Source organism: Hermetia illucens, chromosome 1 (genome assembly GCF_905115235.1).
Source record: "Hermetia illucens chromosome 1, iHerIll2.2.curated.20191125, whole genome shotgun sequence".
Lineage (NCBI taxonomy): Eukaryota > Metazoa > Arthropoda > Insecta > Diptera > Stratiomyidae > Hermetia > Hermetia illucens.
Genome location: NC_051849.1, coordinates 169,253,065 through 169,273,193, shown reverse-complemented (window position 1 = coordinate 169,273,193; position 20,129 = coordinate 169,253,065). Strand labels below are relative to the sequence as shown.

At 43.8% G+C, this 20,129-nt stretch overlaps 1 protein-coding gene across 1 annotated transcript; it reads left to right on the top strand.

Annotated features, from left to right (window-relative positions):
• Positions 1-10,294: 10,294 nt before the first annotated feature.
• On the top strand, positions 10,295-17,560 carry LOC119659907 (haloacid dehalogenase-like hydrolase domain-containing protein 2). The gene is made up of 4 exons (XM_038068236.1): positions 10,295-10,437; positions 10,500-10,793; positions 16,902-17,115; positions 17,175-17,560. Exons 1-4 carry the CDS (start codon positions 10,301-10,303, stop codon positions 17,340-17,342), a joined length of 813 nt encoding a protein of 270 aa, XP_037924164.1. The 5' UTR covers positions 10,295-10,300; the 3' UTR covers positions 17,343-17,560.
• Positions 17,561-20,129: the final 2,569 nt, after the last annotated feature.

The following is a 20,129-nucleotide window of genomic DNA, read 5'->3' as shown; positions in this document are numbered from 1 at the left end:
CCTCTAGTCGGGTCTCTTGCAAGTTTCTGACTTGTGTCCATAGTCCGGGCGCCTGTAGCATTTAATTGCAGTTGTCCGTATTTGTACCCTGCATACTACCCAGCCAACTTTGATTTTCTCGCTATTAAAGAGTTTCCTAGCACATTGCGTGGCAACTTACGCCACAGTGAGTTTTTGGCCTCGAAAGTTCATCGAAGTGATACCTATCCGAGCATTGGTTACCTCAGGACATTCACGCTGCATGGCCTCCTCCACTTCGACTTTTCCGGTGAGAGTCAAGTTCTCGGGTTTCTAAAGAGCACATAGGCTCTAGACTGGAAATGGGAGCAGAACCTTCAATCCCAGTAGCCCCTTGACCGTTTCGCGGAACGTACTGTTGCTAGCCGTGATTGTCGTTGAGTTCCATTTTGTAGCAGATTTCACTGAGGACTTCCAAAAATGTCTTGCCTTTCGTCGATTTAATGACCAGAGCGGACGATATAGTCCTTCTTCGTTTTCTCGTATTTTTTCTTGCTGGTTTTCGATTTTTAGAGTCCTTGCCTTTGAACAGACGGGGCTCTGTCGGCGTCGTGGGTTCCTCCTTTTCATCCCCATTTCCTTACTTCGATAAAGTCTCCTTTAGGTGCGTCTTCCTCTTTCCGCTTTTTCCCCCAGTTCGGTTTGCAGTCGTCTCTCTGCGTTCCACTTGGCGCTAACAATGTCCTCAGCGAGAAATACCGCAGTTTTTGATTTTCGTGCGTCTTCCGCTGATGACGACGTTCGCCTGTAGATCGAGATGCGGTCCAGTAAATCCTTCCGTTCCAACAGCCCGTTTTTCTTGAAGAACGTTGCCGAAGACATATGCTTCACGACTATCATGGCATTTCCTGATGAGCCTTAACTCTTCGGCTTCATGTCCGAATCTACTTACTCAAGACTAGCGATTTTGACTGGGCTTTTTTCCAAAACAGGGACTTGCAGGGTATTGGAGTTGCCGTCCCCACACCGGCAGCCGTTTGACGTTGTAAGGCTTCATCTTTATTTGGACAGATCGGTGTCACATCGAGTATTCTAGCCCTCACTGCCTCTGTCACTGGTCGCTGCGGTAAGCGACGCATTGTCGTACTACAGTCGTCGTTTTTTTACTTTTTTTATCTTTGTTATCAATGAGAGTTTCACCACGCGCATCATGCGCAAGGGAGCGGACTGCAATATTCAGGAACGGGTATAGTCTCGGACACAAAGCCCCTAGCCCAGTTCCCCGAGGTCTGACCTACGCCAAGCTGATCCGAACATACGGACAGATTAGCCTTTGCTCGGGGCAACGCAGTCTACTAATGCACTAATGCACACTGCCCGACCATGGTCCCGAAACGGACTCCTGATGTATGTTACAACTGCCAACTTGGCGGAGCTAGGCTCACATCAGCTCAGCAACGTCGGCAGAAAGCTTTCGAAGGTTCCGATGGTTCCCAGTATATGCTTTTCACGCTACTAGGCTCAAAGTTACTAGCTAGAACGCAAGTATAATGCCAGCTAGGGAGTCAAAACTATTAATTCCGGCACCTCGGGGACGTCTTTCCCCGTATCGTGAGCGACCCGTTAAAGATAGCTGACCATCCTTAAGGGAAGCATAAAAGTAGGTTGACAACGTAGTTCTAAATTGAAAATTGTATCAGTTTAAAAAAACAGTTTGAGTTCAACTATCCTTAAGACTGTCCGGATAGCTGAATGGTTAGAGCACAAGGCTGTCGTACGGAAGGTCGCGGTTCAGATCTTGCTGGCGGCAGTGGGATTTGTATCGTGATTTGACGTCGGATACCAGTCGACTCAGCTGTCAATGAGTACCTGAGACAAATCAGAGTAATAAGCGTAATGCTGACCACATTGCCTCCTACAGTGTTCTATAGCGTACCGTTACGGTCTTGAATGAAGTGCTCTAACACACTTCAAGGCCCTGATCCAATATGGATTGTTGTGCCAACGATTATTATTATCCTTAAAAAAAATCAACGATCAAGGAAAAGTACTACCGATAATGGCACGATAGCATTCTTAATCGATGTAACTGAATGTAGAAAGTAATTTAGGAAGCCTTGACAAGATTGTTAAAGTACATGGGTATAATAAAAAACAATAGACCTCCGAAAGTTGTTGGGATAGTAGTTTACAACAAGATGGAAGTACATTCTTCATCCTAAGCACTATGTCTAAGTACTAATGTTACCTATTCCTTTAAGCAGCGCCGAATTTCATGCTTTTTACACTCTTTTCTCAACCGGAATGTGGATTTTAAGACTCTTCTTCCTAGATCTGGCTTGACGAAAGATAATAGCTGGGTCCTAAGATATGCCATCAACAACAGAAGTCAACAGAAGTAAACACTAGGGGACCAAAAATGAAAACTTCTTGCATAATTCTCTTTTCAGTTTTGATACATAATAAAATAAATGACTCTTCATACAACAATAATAAGTTCGAGGTTTACTTGTTAAAGCTCCTACACGCATGCATGTATCCATATATTATTCAATCCGACTTTTATGTCTTTCCAAGCATAACGCGTCAACCATTCATTTGATTCCGTCATCACCTCTTCAATCTACTCCCAATAAATATTACCTTGAATGAAAGTGAACGCCATTTCTCCAAGAATGCGGCACAGATTGTACGCCTCACCTGAGCGCAAACAAAGCATACAAAATGCCCATAAATTTGCAGAGTATCTTGATGGCGCAAAAAACTTGGCAGGCACCACGGAATCATTGGGCATTCTGCAGGCATTAGCTGTGATCTTGTGGTTGCAACATTATTACAATGGCCACTGAGGTAATCAGTTCCGTCATTGGATGAATTGGTTCTGTTTTGATTTAGATGATGTAAAAATAAATTTATTTGAAATTAGATTTTTTTTCAAAATTTACTCTTAGCGATGTTTCTATACATTTTAGGTTTCTGACTACGCTTATTACTTTATTAAATCACTCAGTTATGTAGTAATTCTCCAACCATAAATTATTTAGTTCTCTTTCAAAACCTTCTTCTCTACTAGTTCACATTTAGCTACTTTCCACCATGAATTATTATTTACTTTATTATAATATTGTATTTTATATCTATATCATATCTATCCGTATATTACGCACAGTATATATTCATAGCCTTTCTTAACAGTATCTGATTAATACATACTTTACACACATGACTTTGTAATCAGGTTCCGCCCTTCATACTTGGGCCATTGGCTCCTACTCATCTAAACAGCGTCAATTAAATGGTTGAAAGTTGTCCCAACAGATAAATCGATCTCATAAAATGGAACATATTATTATCAATTAAGCGCCTCCTTGGGGGTAGTAGCACTTTGTGAAAAAAAAATCGTATATATATAACATTATGAATATAACAAATATGTAATGTACATAAATAGCTTTATGCGGATTTTTAGAGAGAAGAATGATAGTAGTATACCATATACACATATGCTTCGTAGATTCCGACAACTGCATATCTCTGAATATGAAGATACCCTTGTTCAAAACAAAACTTTTCGTAAGGAGAGGAAAATGACCTCAGACTAATCTCTAATCTTATCCAAGACCGGTGCATTCAACTAGATTTCACCACCCAACACCTAGGGGGTAGGCTTACAGAAAAATTTCCGTAACTTTTCCCCCAGTTCCTTTACATATTCGAACGACTCCATTTCTTCTCAGAATCTGCCCGTTGTTTGACGATATATATCATAATGGCACATTTAACGCAATTCAAATGATATAGAAGCTAATATCGATTACCTCCTTAACTCCGCCATGCTGTTAACATAGTATCCTGGTCCCAAGCCCAGGTAAAGGAGAAGGGTTTGAGGCAACGTACTCTGTACTATCCTCAGTGAAACAAAAATAAAATGCTGAGATCAGAGAAAGAGATAAATAGAGTATAGTTGGAGTTATTCTACTATGCTAAATCCTACCTGATCTCTCTTGTTGACAGGCGGAGAAATTCTAGGGCGTCCACCTCAGTCGACGCGGCAAGACGGGCTCCGGTCCTGTCGAGAAATGGGCAAGGGTTCTTGACGCATGGACGGCGTCAGGACGTAAGCACGTTAGTCCGAACACAACGAACAAAACAAATACGTGTCTGCACGCTAAATGTTGGTACCCTAACTGGAAAGACTCGAACTCGAAAGAGCCTTTCGGAAAAGGCGCATTGATATCTGCGAAAAAGATGCCTTCTGGCAACTTCTCGATGAAAAGACTTGTCACATGCCTACTGACGACTATATAATCATTGCCGGCGACCTTAATGGTCATGCGGGTGAAAAGGCAGATGGTAACAGGTGCCATGGGGAAAGGGGTTCGGAGCGCGCAATGAGGGTGGCGAGCGTATAATCGATTTTGTGGACACCCATGACCTTGTACTTACGAATACATGGTTCATCAAACGATTGTCTCATCTTCCTACATTTTATAGTGGGAACAGTAAAACGCAAATCAACTATATTCTCATAAGACGACAACATTTTACCACTGTCACTGATTGCAAAGTCGTTCCCTATGAAACCATCGCACCTCAACATCAGCGGTTGATTGCCGTCCTGCGACTTACACCACCGATAAAACAGCGTGAGGAACGCACTGGCCCGCGACGCATTAAATGGTGGCGATTTGGTGAGAAGAAAGAAGAAACGAGCTCACTCATACGATTGCCAACCATTACGAATGTGGAAGAATCATGGAACCAAATGAAAGACACGATCCACAAAATGGCCTCTGCAACCCTCGGGGTCACCAAGCCGGGTAAGTGGTACATGAACCAAGATACTTCGCTTTGGAATGATGATGTTGAAATGAAGGTCCGTGAAAAGAAACGCCTCTATCACAAATTTCTCGACGAAAAAACGCCTGCTAATTGGCAAATTTATAAGAATGCCAACCGGGAAGCAAAGAAAGCGGTCGCTGTCACTCGAGCGAACCATTATAAAAAATCTTTACGAAAAACTGGACACTCGGGATGGCGAAAGAGATCTGTATCGACTTGCTAAAAGCCGTAATAAACGCACACAGGATATCGAACACTTCTGTTGCGTTAATGACAAGAACGGTACTTTGCTTATCAACCGTGGAGCCTGAATCTGAATCTGCTCATCCTCCACTTCCACAATCATTGTCGACATTTGGACCGGTTCCACCTGTCTCAGCGGGGCGGGTTATCTGGTACCATGGGAACCGGGATGGCCCTCTGAGAGCATATGCTCTAGGAGAATTCCTGAAGAATGTGTTCTCGGCCCGGTTATTTGTGGTTGTGGTTATGCCTACATCGCGGGCTGAGCTCCTCGGAGCTCAAGCGTGGAGTTGCGCTGTACAACTCGGGCGCCGTACCTCTTAGTTGCGGCAGAGGTGTTAGATAGGCCTCGCATCCACTGGTATGAATGCTGAGCCTGCACTCAGTATAAACCAGGGCCGCTGTGCTTGCATGGCGGGGCTCTGATTGTGGTCATAAAATCAATCCCCGTCCGAAGATTAAGGATTCCGGTCCGAGGATTAAGCCTTCACGACAGGTACTCACGTTAAACCCCCAGGACTTTCGTGTCTCAGCGGGGCGGTGCTCAGAGGTGACGGCGAGGAAGATGGGGCGGCAACCCTATCGGCCAAACCAAAACCAAGTGGCCGAGGAGAACCTCCATAGTGGTAGCACCGGGAGACGCTGTAATCACTTTGGTTTGCCGGCCGTGATGTAGTAGGCGAATGCTCCAAAGACCTAATCAGGGCGATCAGACCCGAGTCTACACGGGGACTCATCTGAAGTGGGAAATTGGTCACGAAACCTTACCAAAGGTATACTGGTACCATGGGAACCGGGAAAGCCCCTGGACTCACATACTTTGGATGAACTCCTGTTGTATGTGAGGACAGCTCGGTTATTTGCGGTTGGCCCCCCTAGTGGAAGTTTCATGGTGATTGTGGTTATGCTCAAGCGAGAAGAGACCTTCGGGCCTCGACGTGGTGTTGCGTATCAACACGGGTGCCGTACTCCATAGTTCGGTAGAGATTTAGGTAATTCTTGCATCCACCAGTATGAATGCTAAGCCATGCACTTGGTATAGACTGGTACCGTTGTTACCTTTCTCAGCGGGGCTCTGATTGTGCTCACAAAATCAATCCGTGTCTTAAGAGGACCGTAGGATTAAGTCTCTACGACAGGTACCTACGTTAAACACCCAAGGGCTTAACTGTCAGCGTAACTGTACTCGAGGAGGGCGATCACACCCAAGTCTGCAAGGGACTCATCTGAAGTGGCTCTGCCACGAAGCCTCACCGGAGGTTATCTGGTACCATGGGAACCGGGATGGCCCTCTGAGAGTATATGCTCCAGAAGAATTCCTGGAGGATGTGTTCTCAGCCCAGTTATTTTCGGTTGGCCCTCTAGTGGGAGTTTCATGGTGGAGCTGCGCTGTACAACTCGGGTGCCGTACCCCTTAGTTGCGGCAGAGGTGTTAGATAGGCCTCGCATCCACTGGTATGAATGCTGGGCCTGTTCTCAGTATAAACCAGTCCCGCTGTGCTTGCATGGCAGACTTTGGTTTGCCGGCCGTGATGCAGTAGGCGAATGCTCCAAAGGCCTAATCAGGGCGATCAGACCCGAGTCTGCACGGGGACTCATCTGAAGTGGCAAATTGGTCACGAAACCTTACCAGGGGTATACTGGTACCATGGAAACCGAGATGGCTCCTGGACTCTCATACTTCAAGTGAAATCCCTTTGTTTGTGAGTACAGCTCGGTTATTTGCGGTAGGCCCCCTAGTAGGAGTTTCATGGCTTGTCTCAGCGGGGCTCTGATTGTGGTCACAAAATCAATCCGTGTCTTAAGAAGACCGAGGGATTAAGTCGCAAGACAGGTGCTCACGCAAAACCCTCAAGGACTTAACCTGTCAGCGCCATTGATGTCGCGAAAGCAATGAAACGAATGGAATTGGAGAAAACAAGAGAAGCTGACGACATCGCATCTGAGCTCTGGAAAGCGAAGAGGTGGGGCCCAACACTCAGTGAATTCTTTAATCGGGTTATTCAGGAAGGAAGAACACCATCTGACTGGCAAGAAAGTACCACTGTTCCAATAAGGAAAAAGAAAGGTAGTCCAGTAGAATGTTCAAATTACCGTCCGATCCGGTTACTTTCCCATACCATGAAGACTTTTGAACGCATTCTTCACAATCGTGTTCGCGAAATCGTTGAAATAACCGTGAATCAAGCCGGATTTGACAAGAACTTCGGAACTACTGACGCAATACACGCTGCGCGGTTACTCATGGAGAAACACCGTGAGAAACATCACCCTCTTCACATTGCATTTCCGGATCTAGAGAAAACGTTTGACCGTGTGCCATACGAACTCATCTGGTATGCTTTACGACAACACTTAGTCCCAGAAGAACTTGCGCTAGGTTCAATTGCTCTACCATGATTCGAAAAGTAAAGTTCGAAGTATGGCGGGTGTATCAAAACCGCTTCGTGTCTCTGTTGGTGTTCATCAAGGAAGCGCCCTCTTACCACTCCTCTTTGCTCTTGTTATGGACACCGTCACACGGGATATCCAACGTCCTGTGCCCTACACACTGCTTTATGCAGATGATGTTTTCCTAGCATTTGACAACTTGTCCAAAAATGGAATGATCGGCTCATGCAACACGGTCTCAGATTGAATTTAAACAAAACTGAATTTCTGACGACCGATCCCCATAAAACAGGCACAATCACTGTCAGCGGCAGTGATCTGTCCAGAACTGAGTGATTTAAATACCTCGGGTCAACGCTATCAGCCAATGGAGAACTCCGTTATCAAATTGCTTCACGCATTAACGTAACCTGGATGAAGTGGGGTTCCACAACTGGTGTTTTTGTGATCGACGTATCAACGAAAGTCTCAAATCTAAAATTTACCGCAATGTCGTCCGTCCAGTCGTTCTCTATGGTTCTTAATGTTGGCCGACTATAAAAGACGATGAACGACGTCTTGCGATAATGGAGACGAAGATGTTGCGTTGGACTAGTGGCGTCACACGTTTAGATCACATCCGAAATGAAGATATCCGCGATCGTTATGGGGTTGCACGGATCGTGGAAAAGTTGCGAGAGAGGCGTCTTCGATGGTATGGTCACGCAATTCATGCTAACGAGAATTCACTTGCCAAGATTGGTCTGAACATCGAAGTCGATAGTAAACGACCAAAAGGCAGGCCTAAACAACGGTGGCTTGATACGCTGGATGAGGATTTGAAAGCCTCGAGATTGCACCCAGACCCAGGCATTCGATACAGCCGAATGTGAACGGGAGAAAGGCTGAAGAAAAAGAAGATCGATTACCTCCTTCTTTTCTTGTTATGAATTAACGAATTGTGTTCGATAATAAGTTCGTGAGGGTATTCCCCCCCTTCTGTGGCTGCCAGTGTGTTCGCAAGCACTATGGGGTGCATTCGCTTCGAAATTCGGAGGCTATGGGGCCTGTAGTAGATCATCGGATTCTTCATTTGGCATGGAGCGTACGGGAAGTAGACGGATACCATTAAATAGTTCTGCATCATATTTTCCCATCACTTTCACTGCTCACTTAGTCCAGGCAAACAATTATTTGAATTTCGAATTTAGGACACAGAAGACTTAGTAATTAGTGGTTAGAGCATTAAGCTGTCGCAATAGAAAATTACGATTCAAATTTCATTATTGGCAGAAAGGCTTGTATCGTGACTGAATGTCCGATATCAGTCGACTCAACTTTCTGCATATCTCAATCAAATTAAGGTAATAATCTCGCACTTTTCACAATTTGACGATTTGTACGTTTTAGCTATGTAAGCAATTTAGCAACTTGAAACATTTTAGGATTGAAATAAATTAGTCTCGTTTTGGACATGATATTATGCACGTGATTGTGAATAATAAAGAAATCTTGAAGAAAAGCGTTCTAAGCAACATAGAGTAAAGAAAAAATCCTTGGTTCAAGCAGTAGAAAATATATGGAAGAAGTGTGGAAAATTTGGTTCATACATTTTTGTGAAATTGTGAACATCAATTTAAAAAATAGTGTCTCCAGATAAATAGCGATTAAATTTTTACATTAAAATAAAACGTAGGTCGTTTTTCACTTACATAGAGTCGTTGATTCCAACGCATATAACAAAGAGCCTGCTGAAGGGACATTATCCAGAGGAAAAACAGAAAAATGGATTTTTTGAAATTTTCAAACCCACCTATTATTATTTTGTTAAGGGAAAGTCGCACCGCGTCCTTGAAGAACTATTGTGCCCCTTTTACTGGTTATAGTGTACCTGTTGATCATAGTATCTCAAGCAGGCCAGTAACCGTTAGGAACTTTAGTATGTTCCCCACTTCCAGAAGTTTCAGCTTTGCATCCGATATTAAGTGTTCTCCCAGATGTATCGACCTACTTTGCACAAGTGCTGGACACTGTCCCAGGACGTGCATAGAGGTTTCGTCCTTCTCCTCACAGAACCTGCAGGCAGTGTCCGTAGATATCCCTAGCTTCCCTAGGTGGTAGTTCAGCCGACAATGACCAGTGAGAATTCCCACTATGATTCGGAGGTTCTTTTTGGTGAGGTTTAAGCAATCCTTTGTGCGCATGGGTTCGTATCCCCCAATAAGCACCCTGGACTGCTCCATCCCTGGTAGGCCCGCCCAATATAGTTCCCTCAACCGTTTTTCTTCGTTTCTTAGATTCATAGCCATGAAACCGTTTCCGATTCCACAGAAGGGTTCTGGCCCGTATAAAGGCATCCCTGCTCCCTTCTTGGCTAGTTCATCCGCTGCCTCATTGCCTTCCAGCCCAGCATGGCCTGGAACCCAAAGTATCCAGACCTTGTTGGACGAGCCGAGTGTATTCAGTTTCTCAAGGCATTCCCATACCAGTTTAGAGTTCACCTGGTTGGACCTAAGTGCCTTGATCGCTGCTTGGCTATCGGTGAGAATAGCTATGTTCTGCCCCCTGTAGTTCCTTTGCAGATTAAAGGAGGCACATTTGTCTATGGCGTAAATTTCCGCCTGGAATATGCTAGTGTACCTGCCCATTGGCTCAAAACCCACCTAACCTCTTGTTCTTGTTTTTCATTTTCACATAAAAAACGAATCCCTCTTTTCATAGTTTTTGAACTCTACGTACCCAAAACTACAATTTTGCTAGAAAGCCGTTACACACATCTGACAATGAAACCGGAAGTCCAACCAACGAGCACGAAGAGAATTGCGGGCTAACAGTATACACAATCTTAAGAAACGCGAAGAAGAAGATGTACATTAACTTATGTCATATGTGTCAGTGCCGGCCGGTCAGATTCCTCGCTAGAAAAGTAAATAAAATGCCCCTGAAAGCGGCTTTAATCGACTTGAGTGGTACCTTACATGTCGAGGATGATCCAACCCCTGGTGCAGTTGAGGCCTTGGAAAGGTAGTTAGACATCCAGGGAGTCAGTTAAACATGAATTTACAGAGTTTGTCTTCCGTTTGCAGGCTTAGGAAAACAAATCTTCACATCAAATTCGTAACGAACACAACCAAGGAATCTCGGGACACACTCTACCAACGTTTAGTAAAAATTGGCTTTAAGATGGAGAAAAGCGAAATATTCAGTTCCCTGAGTGCAGCGGCTGCTTATATAGAAGATAAAAGATTGAATCCTTGCTATCTTGTTGCGGATGACGCTCTAAAGGACTTGCCACCAGCGAATCCCGAGAAATTTGATGCTGTTGTGGTCGGTTTGGCGCCAGATGCCTTCAACCATGAACGCCTAAATGTGGCATTCAAGTGAGTGTTATTATTTACTCCTATTGACCGGGGAACACCGAAGTAGCTCGCTGACGTTTGTTCAAAATTCGCGCTCGTTAGTTCTGCTGCCATCTGTTAGTCATATTGCATATTTATATCAGTGCAAAGTTCTTCGCTTGACCAACTTCATTTGTATGTCTTCGGGGAATCCCATTGAAGATATCTAAAGGTCTTTCGTTGGGGGAGCAATTCGCAGCTTGCGTGTTTTTATCTTCCTTTCGTGAAAGTAGTTTTTAAGTGAAATAAAAAAAAAAATACTGGGGGCGAATTCCATTGATTGCCATAGAATAGCACTTGCACATTCCATAAGAATGTTGCGAACGGGACGAGACGGGAACTTACTTTCGGACGACTCGTCGGTGTAGAACTTCATAACGAATCGAGCGAAATGACCGGGTGGATTTTTAAGATTTGCGTATTGCACTTTTGTCCATCGAAGAAGGCTCCTGTATGGAGTTCCCAAATCCCGTGCCCCTTGATGCGGGTAAGGGCACGCTTATGCGCAGGGCGGACAGGTAGTTTCAAAGAACTCGCTTGTGAATACATATTGACTATAGGAAAGATACCCAGAAATAAAACCAAACAGACCTGATTTTTCGCAGGTCACGGGCAAACCTCTCCCATTCCCCGATTGAAAGCGCTACTCCAAGTAGAAGGTGCGTACCGGTAGTATACAATGAGGAAGAAATCTTTACATGTGAATTCTATCAAGAAGTGTCGGAATATTCACCAGAATATAAGGGTCATGATAACGGGCATTGGGTAATCGTCGTAATCGGCAGGCCCTAAATGAAAGTAGTGAAGTCGTCGAGGGAAAAGTGACCAAGCGCAATAAGTAGCGTCTGTTCAAACCACGAAAGAGGAAAAAACCGGGAAAAAGGCTGCTCGAAAGGTTGAACGAATCAACAGACCTGCAAACCCCGAAAAGAAAAAAGGCTTTACCCAAAGAAAAAGTAGAGCACGTGAGGACGACCGCTGAAGCTGCCAGCGAAACTCCAGTAGCCGCGACTCTTAAGGCGGATGCGGCGGAGGTAGCGTGGAGATAAGACCGGAGGTGGTCATGATATCTAAGCGAGGTGAAGGGTCAACCGCTGAAATTCTCAGGAAAGTGAAGGCAGACCCCAAACTCACCAATTTGGAAAGCAATGTCAGCCGCATTACAGGGTCTTAGAAAGGGAACCTTAGGTTTCAGCTCAAGAAATTCGAGGGTGTAGGGACGGACAGATTCTGCAGATAAATTGGAAAGTTCTTAGAACTAGAAGACGACGGGAGACGAGAGTTTAGACTAGAAGTCGACATAAGGGTTCGCTTGGCGGCGAAAGCGTTTAAGAAAACCTACGGGGGAACACAAACTGCCATCATCGGCCTACCAGTAGAGACAGCACTCAAACTGCTAGCAGCAGGGAAAGTAAGAATAGACTGGGTTATGTGTCGGCTTAGGGAGCAGGTGGCAGGGAAGCGATACTCTAGATGCGGTGGCAGGGAAGCGATACTCTAGGTGGAAGCAATGCAGAAGATGCGGAAAGGAAGGCCGCATCAGTAGGAACTGTGAAACTGGACCAAATTACTTATTGTGCAAAGGGAGGGAGGGTATGGGCACATTGCAGGCAGCAGCAGGTGTCTGGAATTTCGGAGAGCCAAATCGCAAATGAGGTTGATACAACCCCAACCGCTGCCAAGCGGCGCAGGAGCTACTCCCATAAACAATCCATGAGAAAATGTTCGATGATATTATAATTAGTTAACTATATCGAAATCACGCCGGCGTCATAGAGTTGCATAGAACAAGTCTTCCAAGAAATAATGGAGCACCCGGAGGAAATCTTCATCAGAGAGAAGGTGAAATGAGTTCACATCCGCAGTTGTTATGTTCCACTCAGCGCTACAATAATAAAATAGCGCCGAATAAGAACAGGTTTTGGATGTAAAAAGACTTGACCGATAATATTCATAGCAGGTGATTTTAATACGTGAGCTCTAGAATGGGGCAGCTGGACACGAATATAATGTTTTGCTCGACCTGGGGTTTGCAGTAGGTCTGACATAGTTGTGCGCTGCTTTACCCAGCGGAATCGTTAAGCAAGTCAGTGGGGACTATATTCACCGTATTTACGAGGCGGTGTGCATCAACGGTGAATCGAGCTTGAAAAACAGCTCTCGCAGAATGCCGGGCGGTTTTCCCGGCTGGAAGGCGAAAGCGTTTGAGATGAACATGTTTCCCGCAGCGCTAAAGCCCGATATATCCCTGGATGGTCCGTCCAAAGAAAAAGTTACTCAAATCACCAGATGGGTGTCTAAGCAAGCAATGCTACTATGTCCAGAACGCGACTACTCATCAAATTTAGCTACTGTTGGAACAACGAAGTCGCAAGTTTGCGAGCCGCATCATTCCGGACAGGGAGGCTTTACCAGAAGCTCAGGCGGAAGCCCATAGTGACGGTCGAGAAGAGATCCAGGGGCAACTCCGTGGCCGCTAAAAAGAATCCATTTGGAGGAGTGAAAAGAACTGCTTCAAACAGTTGTGCTGACATAGTAGGATGGTCTGAAAAGTTTTCAACCTATCATTATTAGGATATTTTTTCTTTAAATTTATTTTTTCTTCTTCAAATATGGCGTTTTCCGCAATTTCTGCCTTTAGCTTGTCGAGTAATGATACCTAGTATGCTCCTGTAATGGTTTCCCCTGTTTGAAGATAATCGATCAAGATAACTCCATCTTCTTCTTTTTCTTCAGCCTTTGTCACTTTTTGCTGCACTTTTTTGGAGTCGATTCCCCCTTCGCAGTCCATTGCTCTGACTGTATTTTTATTTCGGGAATATAAAGGTGGATCCAAGTTCCATCTACAGTAATTCATTTATTTCTCATGCCTAAATTTTCATTCAATCGTCAGTGGTCACAGTTTTTGGGCGCACCGAACGTTCATTGTCTCCCTAGCTTGTACGGCCACGTTTGAATTCAGCTGTCCAAAATTTCAGGGTGGTAAATGATAGCGCAGAGTCCCCGGGCACGGCGTCCAACTCATCTTTAATTTGCGTAGGCATATTGCCTTTCAAACACAAATATTTAATAACAGCTCGATACTCGATTTTCTCCGTTTTCACAAAAGCATTCACATCGACTTACTCAAACGATTGTCAAACAACAACGCCGCATCCGAAATGGCTGAAATTTTGGTGAGTATCTGTCAAAAGATGCGCAACCACATTCCCTAGTTTTTATAGACGAGTGCTGCCATCTTCGCGTTGAAGTTGGGACCTTTTCAGACGACCCTCGTAAACCCTTTAGATGGGGCCTACAGGGTGGTAATGAAAAGGGTGCGAAGATCGCTTTAGGTGGTCTGCCCGTGCCTCCACAGAGAAATGATAACCACTCTGTTTCCTCACCATAAAAACAGCGGATGGCAAATGGTTGTCCAGCTCGAAGAGGGTATAATACCTCCAGGATCAGCGACAACAAGGCTCCAAGTTTGGATGGCATCCTTAACAGAGTTTTGAAGTCAGCAGTGAAGACTAGGCCCGACCTTCCCGCTAACGTTCGTGGCGTGTAAAAGAAGAAATATTCCCTGCTCAGGGGAACACACAAAAGTTGGCCTTGGGTCCAAAATCAACTTAAAGATCCAGCATCATATCGTCCGATCTGCCTGTTGGATACAATGGGAAGATGATAAAGAAAGTCATCTACAACGGAACTCTACTCATCGCCGAAAGCAGTAATGCGCTTGCCGGAGTGCCAGTATGGGTTTCGGCGTGCCCACTTTACGGTGGATGCAATAGGCATGGTCGTGACTTTGGCAAAATACACTTTAGTTTCTCGCGGCTACTGTGCTACATTGGCATTAGATGTTAACAATGTATTCAACTCGGCCAAGTAGAATCGAATTAAAGATGTTTAGCGAGTTTGATGGAAAATTACCTCTCAACGAGGACTCGGATAAGGGCCCCAAAGAGTACATTGTCACAGCGGGGGTACCACGAAGCTCGGTACTGAGGTTCCTTGTTGTGGAAGGTGATGTATAATGGGCTGCTTGATCTACTCGTCTCAGACGAGACTACGATTGTCAGCTTTGTAGACGATCTAACTGTGTTGTTACAGCATAGCACCCTGAGGACGTGGAGGTTTACGCGACGGAAATAGTGAGAGGTAAAATCCTGGCTAGGAAGAGCTGGATTGAGCTTGGGGGACGAGAAAACGGAAGCGGTCTTAATTACAAACCATAGAAAGAAAGACACTTTGAAAGTGGAAGTCAGTGTATATACGGACGTGTCAAAGCGGCTATCAAATATTTGGGGGTGATAATTGACACCAAACTGAGTTTTTGGGAACAGTACAGTATATGCCAAAAGAGAACCACCGCCATCGCGATACTTGCAAAAAAGTTGACGAATATTGACGGGTCGAAACAATGTCAGAGATTGCTTCTATTCGGAGTGTTGTTGTGTGGGTAGAGCCGCTCGCAAACGCTCAGAGACAGAAACAGCTGAATTCGGTTAACCGGTTGACGGCTTTGAGAGTTTGTGGGGCTTTTAAACCTACGCCACATGAGTACGGGTGATGGCGGGCGTGATCCCAGTCGACATTCTCGCAGACTAAATGAGTGTGTTGTATCATGTAAGATGTATGGAGGGGCACATGGCATGCAGGAGGTCAGCATCGAATGATCTCCGGCAACTCAAATCAGAGAAGGCTACGAAAGGTTGTTGTAGGCACAGGCTCATTCCCAACATTAGGGTGTGGCTTGAGCGGAAACATAGGGAGACCAACTTCTATATTACCCAGTTCCTGTCTGGATACCGTGGTCGCTATGTGGAGTATCTACACCGCGGTGGCATAAAGGAGGATCCAGAACATGTGATGTTTCACCGTTCAAGTTTCGCAATTGAAAGGAGCAATCTGAACCAAGCGTTGGGTAGGAGCGTGAGCCGGGAGAATATAGTTGCAGACATGCTGAAGCCGAAGGAAGCTTGGCTTACGGTTTCCTTCGAAATCGCAATACAGAAGGAGCTCCTGAAGGAGGGAAGCAGAAAGGAATAGAAGGACGAGTGCCTAAAGGCAAATTCACTCCGCAAAGTAATACCTAAAAGGTGTGGCTGGGGCTGAAGAGACACGAGGTGGTTTTAGTGGGTGCGAATCACACACGCGCTCGCTGTACCTCCGACGTTTATGCGGCGGAGTTGAAGCGGACGTGTCTTTATAAGGTCTTCCACCTCCATAAATGAAATTAACTATTTAGCAAATGAAGTTCACTCTTTAACAAATGGAAATAAGTTCATATGTTTTAATAGAAATTGAAGCGTGCCCAGAAAGGAATTCACCGATTTCCATTAAGGAAATTAAGCCTCAACTTTTTCTAAAATGATTTAACATAAGTATATCGACAATGGATTGGCGTTATCCATTATAACCAATGCCCCCTACCAAGATGGACTTCGCAATTCCCTGATGGAGCAGTAAAATTGTTCCTCACTGCAGGTGGCATTGGTTAGTATTTTGGAATGGATAACTTCCTAGTTAGTCAACGCGGTAACGAGCGTCACATTGTGTCCCCGTACTGTCCGCAGCACCAGTCTCGCCGGAGTGTTCTTTTTTTATCTAACCTGACGACGCGAAGGCTGGTATTGAAACCACACTCGTTGAAGATTATTTCCTGTCGCCTGGCATCTTCTCAACAACTCGATGGCATACTATTTCTAATTTCACCATCGAAATACTTATGTTGAAGCCTTTTAGAGAAAGTTGACGCTTAATTTCTTTAATGGAGGAGTTCCTTTCCACGCACCCCTCAATTTCCATTGAAACTTCATCCTTTAGTTTTTCTGTCGACGTCCCCCGCGTTGACTTGTCTTGAAAACGGTTGATTTGTTTTGAAACATGAAATTATTTTCATTTATCAACACGTTAATTTAATTTGCCCAGTAGCAAATTTGTGTTACAAATGGTCTAAATTAACGATCTATCACGGTTAAAAATTCTATTTTGTGGTAAAATCGCGGGTTTGCAAAAAAATTGATTCTTCAAGCCCACATTTTATCAACAGAACCGAAAGTTTGTCGTTCATATGTAATTTATAGGTTTATTTTTCCCTTTTAGCGTATTATTGAAGAAGCATCCCCTAATCGCAATTCATCAAGGAAAATATTACAAGCGAAAAGATGGTCTAGCTGTAGGCCCTGGATTTATCGTTAAAGGTTTAGAGTACACAGCGTCGACTACTGCTACTGTTATTGGAAAACCAACTAAATATTTCTTTGAAAGTGCAATTCCGGCTGGCGTCGCGCCCGAGGAATGTGTTATGATTGGTGATGTAAGTGATCGGTTAGTGCATAAAATATTTTCAAGCCTTTTGAAAGAACTTGTTTCCAGGACGCGTATGATGATGTGGTTGGAGCTATGAATGTTGGAATGAAGGGAATTCTTGTTAAAACAGGGAAGTATCTACCAAGTGTAGTCGTCGATCCCCCACCTACTGCAACATTAGAAAATTTTAGTGCCGCTGTCCATTGGATAGAAGAGGAATTAAAGAAAAATTAATTAGTTTTCTTTAGGCTTAAGATGAGAGCAAATATGCATACAAAAAGCATCAAATGTAGTTCAAAAACGATATTTAAAAAAAATATTTGTTTAAGAACGCAACGCACTGGATATTCATACAGTATAGAGCTGGTAGCTGGTATGTATGATATTAAGCCTTTGTAAAAATAGCATTTAAATACTATAATATGGGTGAATGAAAATAAATGCACTCAAACCGCAAATCTCGATAACTGTTTTTCATTTAGTTAATGAGCTAGGCAGGAAAATTCAAATAGCTACGCTAATTACTTTAATTCAACGATTTCCGCCAGATCGTTGTTGTTTTCTTTTTTCTGGAATGAGGTATTCGGGAGAATCAAGCAAGATGGGACCTTAATATGGCGATATATTTAGCGAATCAATTCTAGCAAATGAACTTGTTGTTAATGCTTAATCCAAAATTATTAACCGCCTTCGACAGTTGGAAGTTGAGCTGAAGTAATGTATCCTTGGTAGGATATGGAAAGAAATATTGGTGAATATTGAGTGGACATCAAATGTTTGTTTTTGGCTGGTGACTGATCTAAAAAGTTGATTTTACCATTAGTATTACGGTAGCATTAAAGGCGATCAAGCTTACGTGTCCTAGTGAATCTTTTGTGTTAATGTAATTTGGTTACTAACAGACAATTGCGATTATCAGATGGGTTTTTTTTTTAAAAATCAACGAAAGAATTCACCACTTCGCAAAAGCCAAGACGGTGTGCAGCTAGATCTGACGAAAACAGCAAGAATTGAGCAATTTAAGTGTCCTCGGACCAGTCCTCTCAGCCAATTGTGAAATGCAATATGAAATTGCTTCACGTCGCCAGCAAAGACAATGAAAGCTATTTGTAGTTATGAAGCCGAAGAGTTGCGCTGGATTAATGGCATAATTCCCTATACTCACGTTCGAAATGAAAATATATGCAGTCGATATGACATTGGATTCATCCTGGAGAAGTTGCAAAAGGAGTGTATTCGATGGTATAGATCCATGCTAATGATAATTCGTTAGCTAAAATCTACCTACATTCAAACCAACAAAAACAGACCTGCAAACCAATACAACGACAGTTAGATTGTGATCTTCAGAGCAAGTGACCAATCCAATCCAGATGAGTCGAGTCTATTACTAAACAGACTAGACAAAAAAATAACAATAACAATACATTGATAAAAAGAATCAGTTGCTCTCGAGATATCCATATTTGCCCAAAGAATATGTCTTACTATTGTTCTAACTGCCAGAATCGATTTAAGGGTTGATGGAACTGTGTTACTCCATCCACTTTCAGGGAATTGACCTAGACTACGTTATGTCCTTAATAGAAGCCCTTCTCATATGCATCAAGTCTTTGTTTTTAGGATTGTATATAAAATCGATTCCCAAATCATATGGTCGCCTTTTGCGTACATTAGAATATCAGTCCAGCAGTCAGAAGGTTGTATAATATACACCCGAGGATCCATCACAGGATGGAGCATAAAACCTGGGAAACGCCTGGTAAACCAACAGCTTTGCTTCCACATCCTATCTTCATGTGGTGATCGCTGGTTGTTTTATCTTAACGAGAAAGTGCAGACGGAGAAGCAAAGATGAATCTCCTCCGCCTAAAAACGGGACAAAATGTGCTAACAGTTCCTTTAAGTAGGCGGCTGTTGTAGAGCTGACAACCCTGGTTGGAGAGCTGACTCAATTGAATCTGACCCGGCAATGAAAAAGGACAAACGATTAACACATTTTTCCATGAACATTTGTTCCTTGTAAAGAATAGGAGCTGCAATTCAACTCATGTCTCACGGTTAACAGAGATACGTTACTGGACAGGGACCGGTTTTTTTGGCGGAGAGTCACTACGCCATATGTAATTGGGGTCATTCATAAAATCATGTGTTGAGAATAGGTTTCCTAGGCAGCAAAAAATGAAACGTGCTGTTATCGGCTTTCAAAACATAAACGAACATATATGCACTCTACGATTGAGGAGCAAAACTGCTTCATTAACGTTAATGATTCTGTGTGGAACGAACACTTGAGATTTGCTCCAGATGTGAAATTAAGGGGGGATACTCTAACCGGTTTAGGAAACGAAATGTATTTCTTATCGAAATGTGTTGGTAATCTTCCGTATAATGATGTCAATATCTTCAGTGTAAGCCAGTAGTTGGGTGGATTTGAAGAGGATGGTGATTCTCACATTTACGTCATTTAAGTCATCGCGAATCACTTTCTCCAGGGTCAGATTGAAGAGGACGCATGTTAGGGCATCCCCTTGCTCTCGAGAGTGATCCTGCTGTTTTTATTTGACCTCGCACATTGGTCAGTGTCAGCATAGTCTTATTAATTTCGTCGGGATACCGAATCCTCTCATGGTCGTGTATAGTTTTACCTTGGCTATGCTGTCATAGGCGGATTTAAAGTAGATGAAAACGTGGTGCAATTGATGTCCATATTCCAAAAGATTTTCCATCGCTTGCCGCAGAGAGAAAATCTGATATATTGCTGATTTGCCTGGAGTGAAACCTCTTTGGAATTGGCCAATGATTTTCTGGGCGTATGGGGCTATCCGGCCTAGCATCTTGCTGGGGGTAGCGACGTGATACCTCTATAATTGCAGCGCTGCCTGATATCCCCCTTTTTATGTATGGCACAGATAATGCCTTGTTGCCAGTCGTCAGGTATTGGTTCGCTGTCCTACATCTTGAGCATCAGTTGATGAACCACTTGGTGTAGTTGGTCGCCTCCATATTTAACCAATTCGG

Bases quoted from the DNA above. Each gene is read 5' to 3' on its own strand.
- LOC119659907 (XM_038068236.1), top strand. From the start codon at position 10,301: ATGTGTCAGTGCCGGCCGGTCAGATTCCTCGCTAGAAAAGTAAATAAA. The intron at 10,438-10,499 runs GTAGTTAGACAT...TTCCGTTTGCAG, and splicing joins GCAGTTGAGGCCTTGGAAAG to GCTTAGGAAAACAAATCTTC. The intron at 17,116-17,174 runs GTAAGTGATCGG...ACTTGTTTCCAG, and splicing joins AATGTGTTATGATTGGTGAT to GACGCGTATGATGATGTGGT.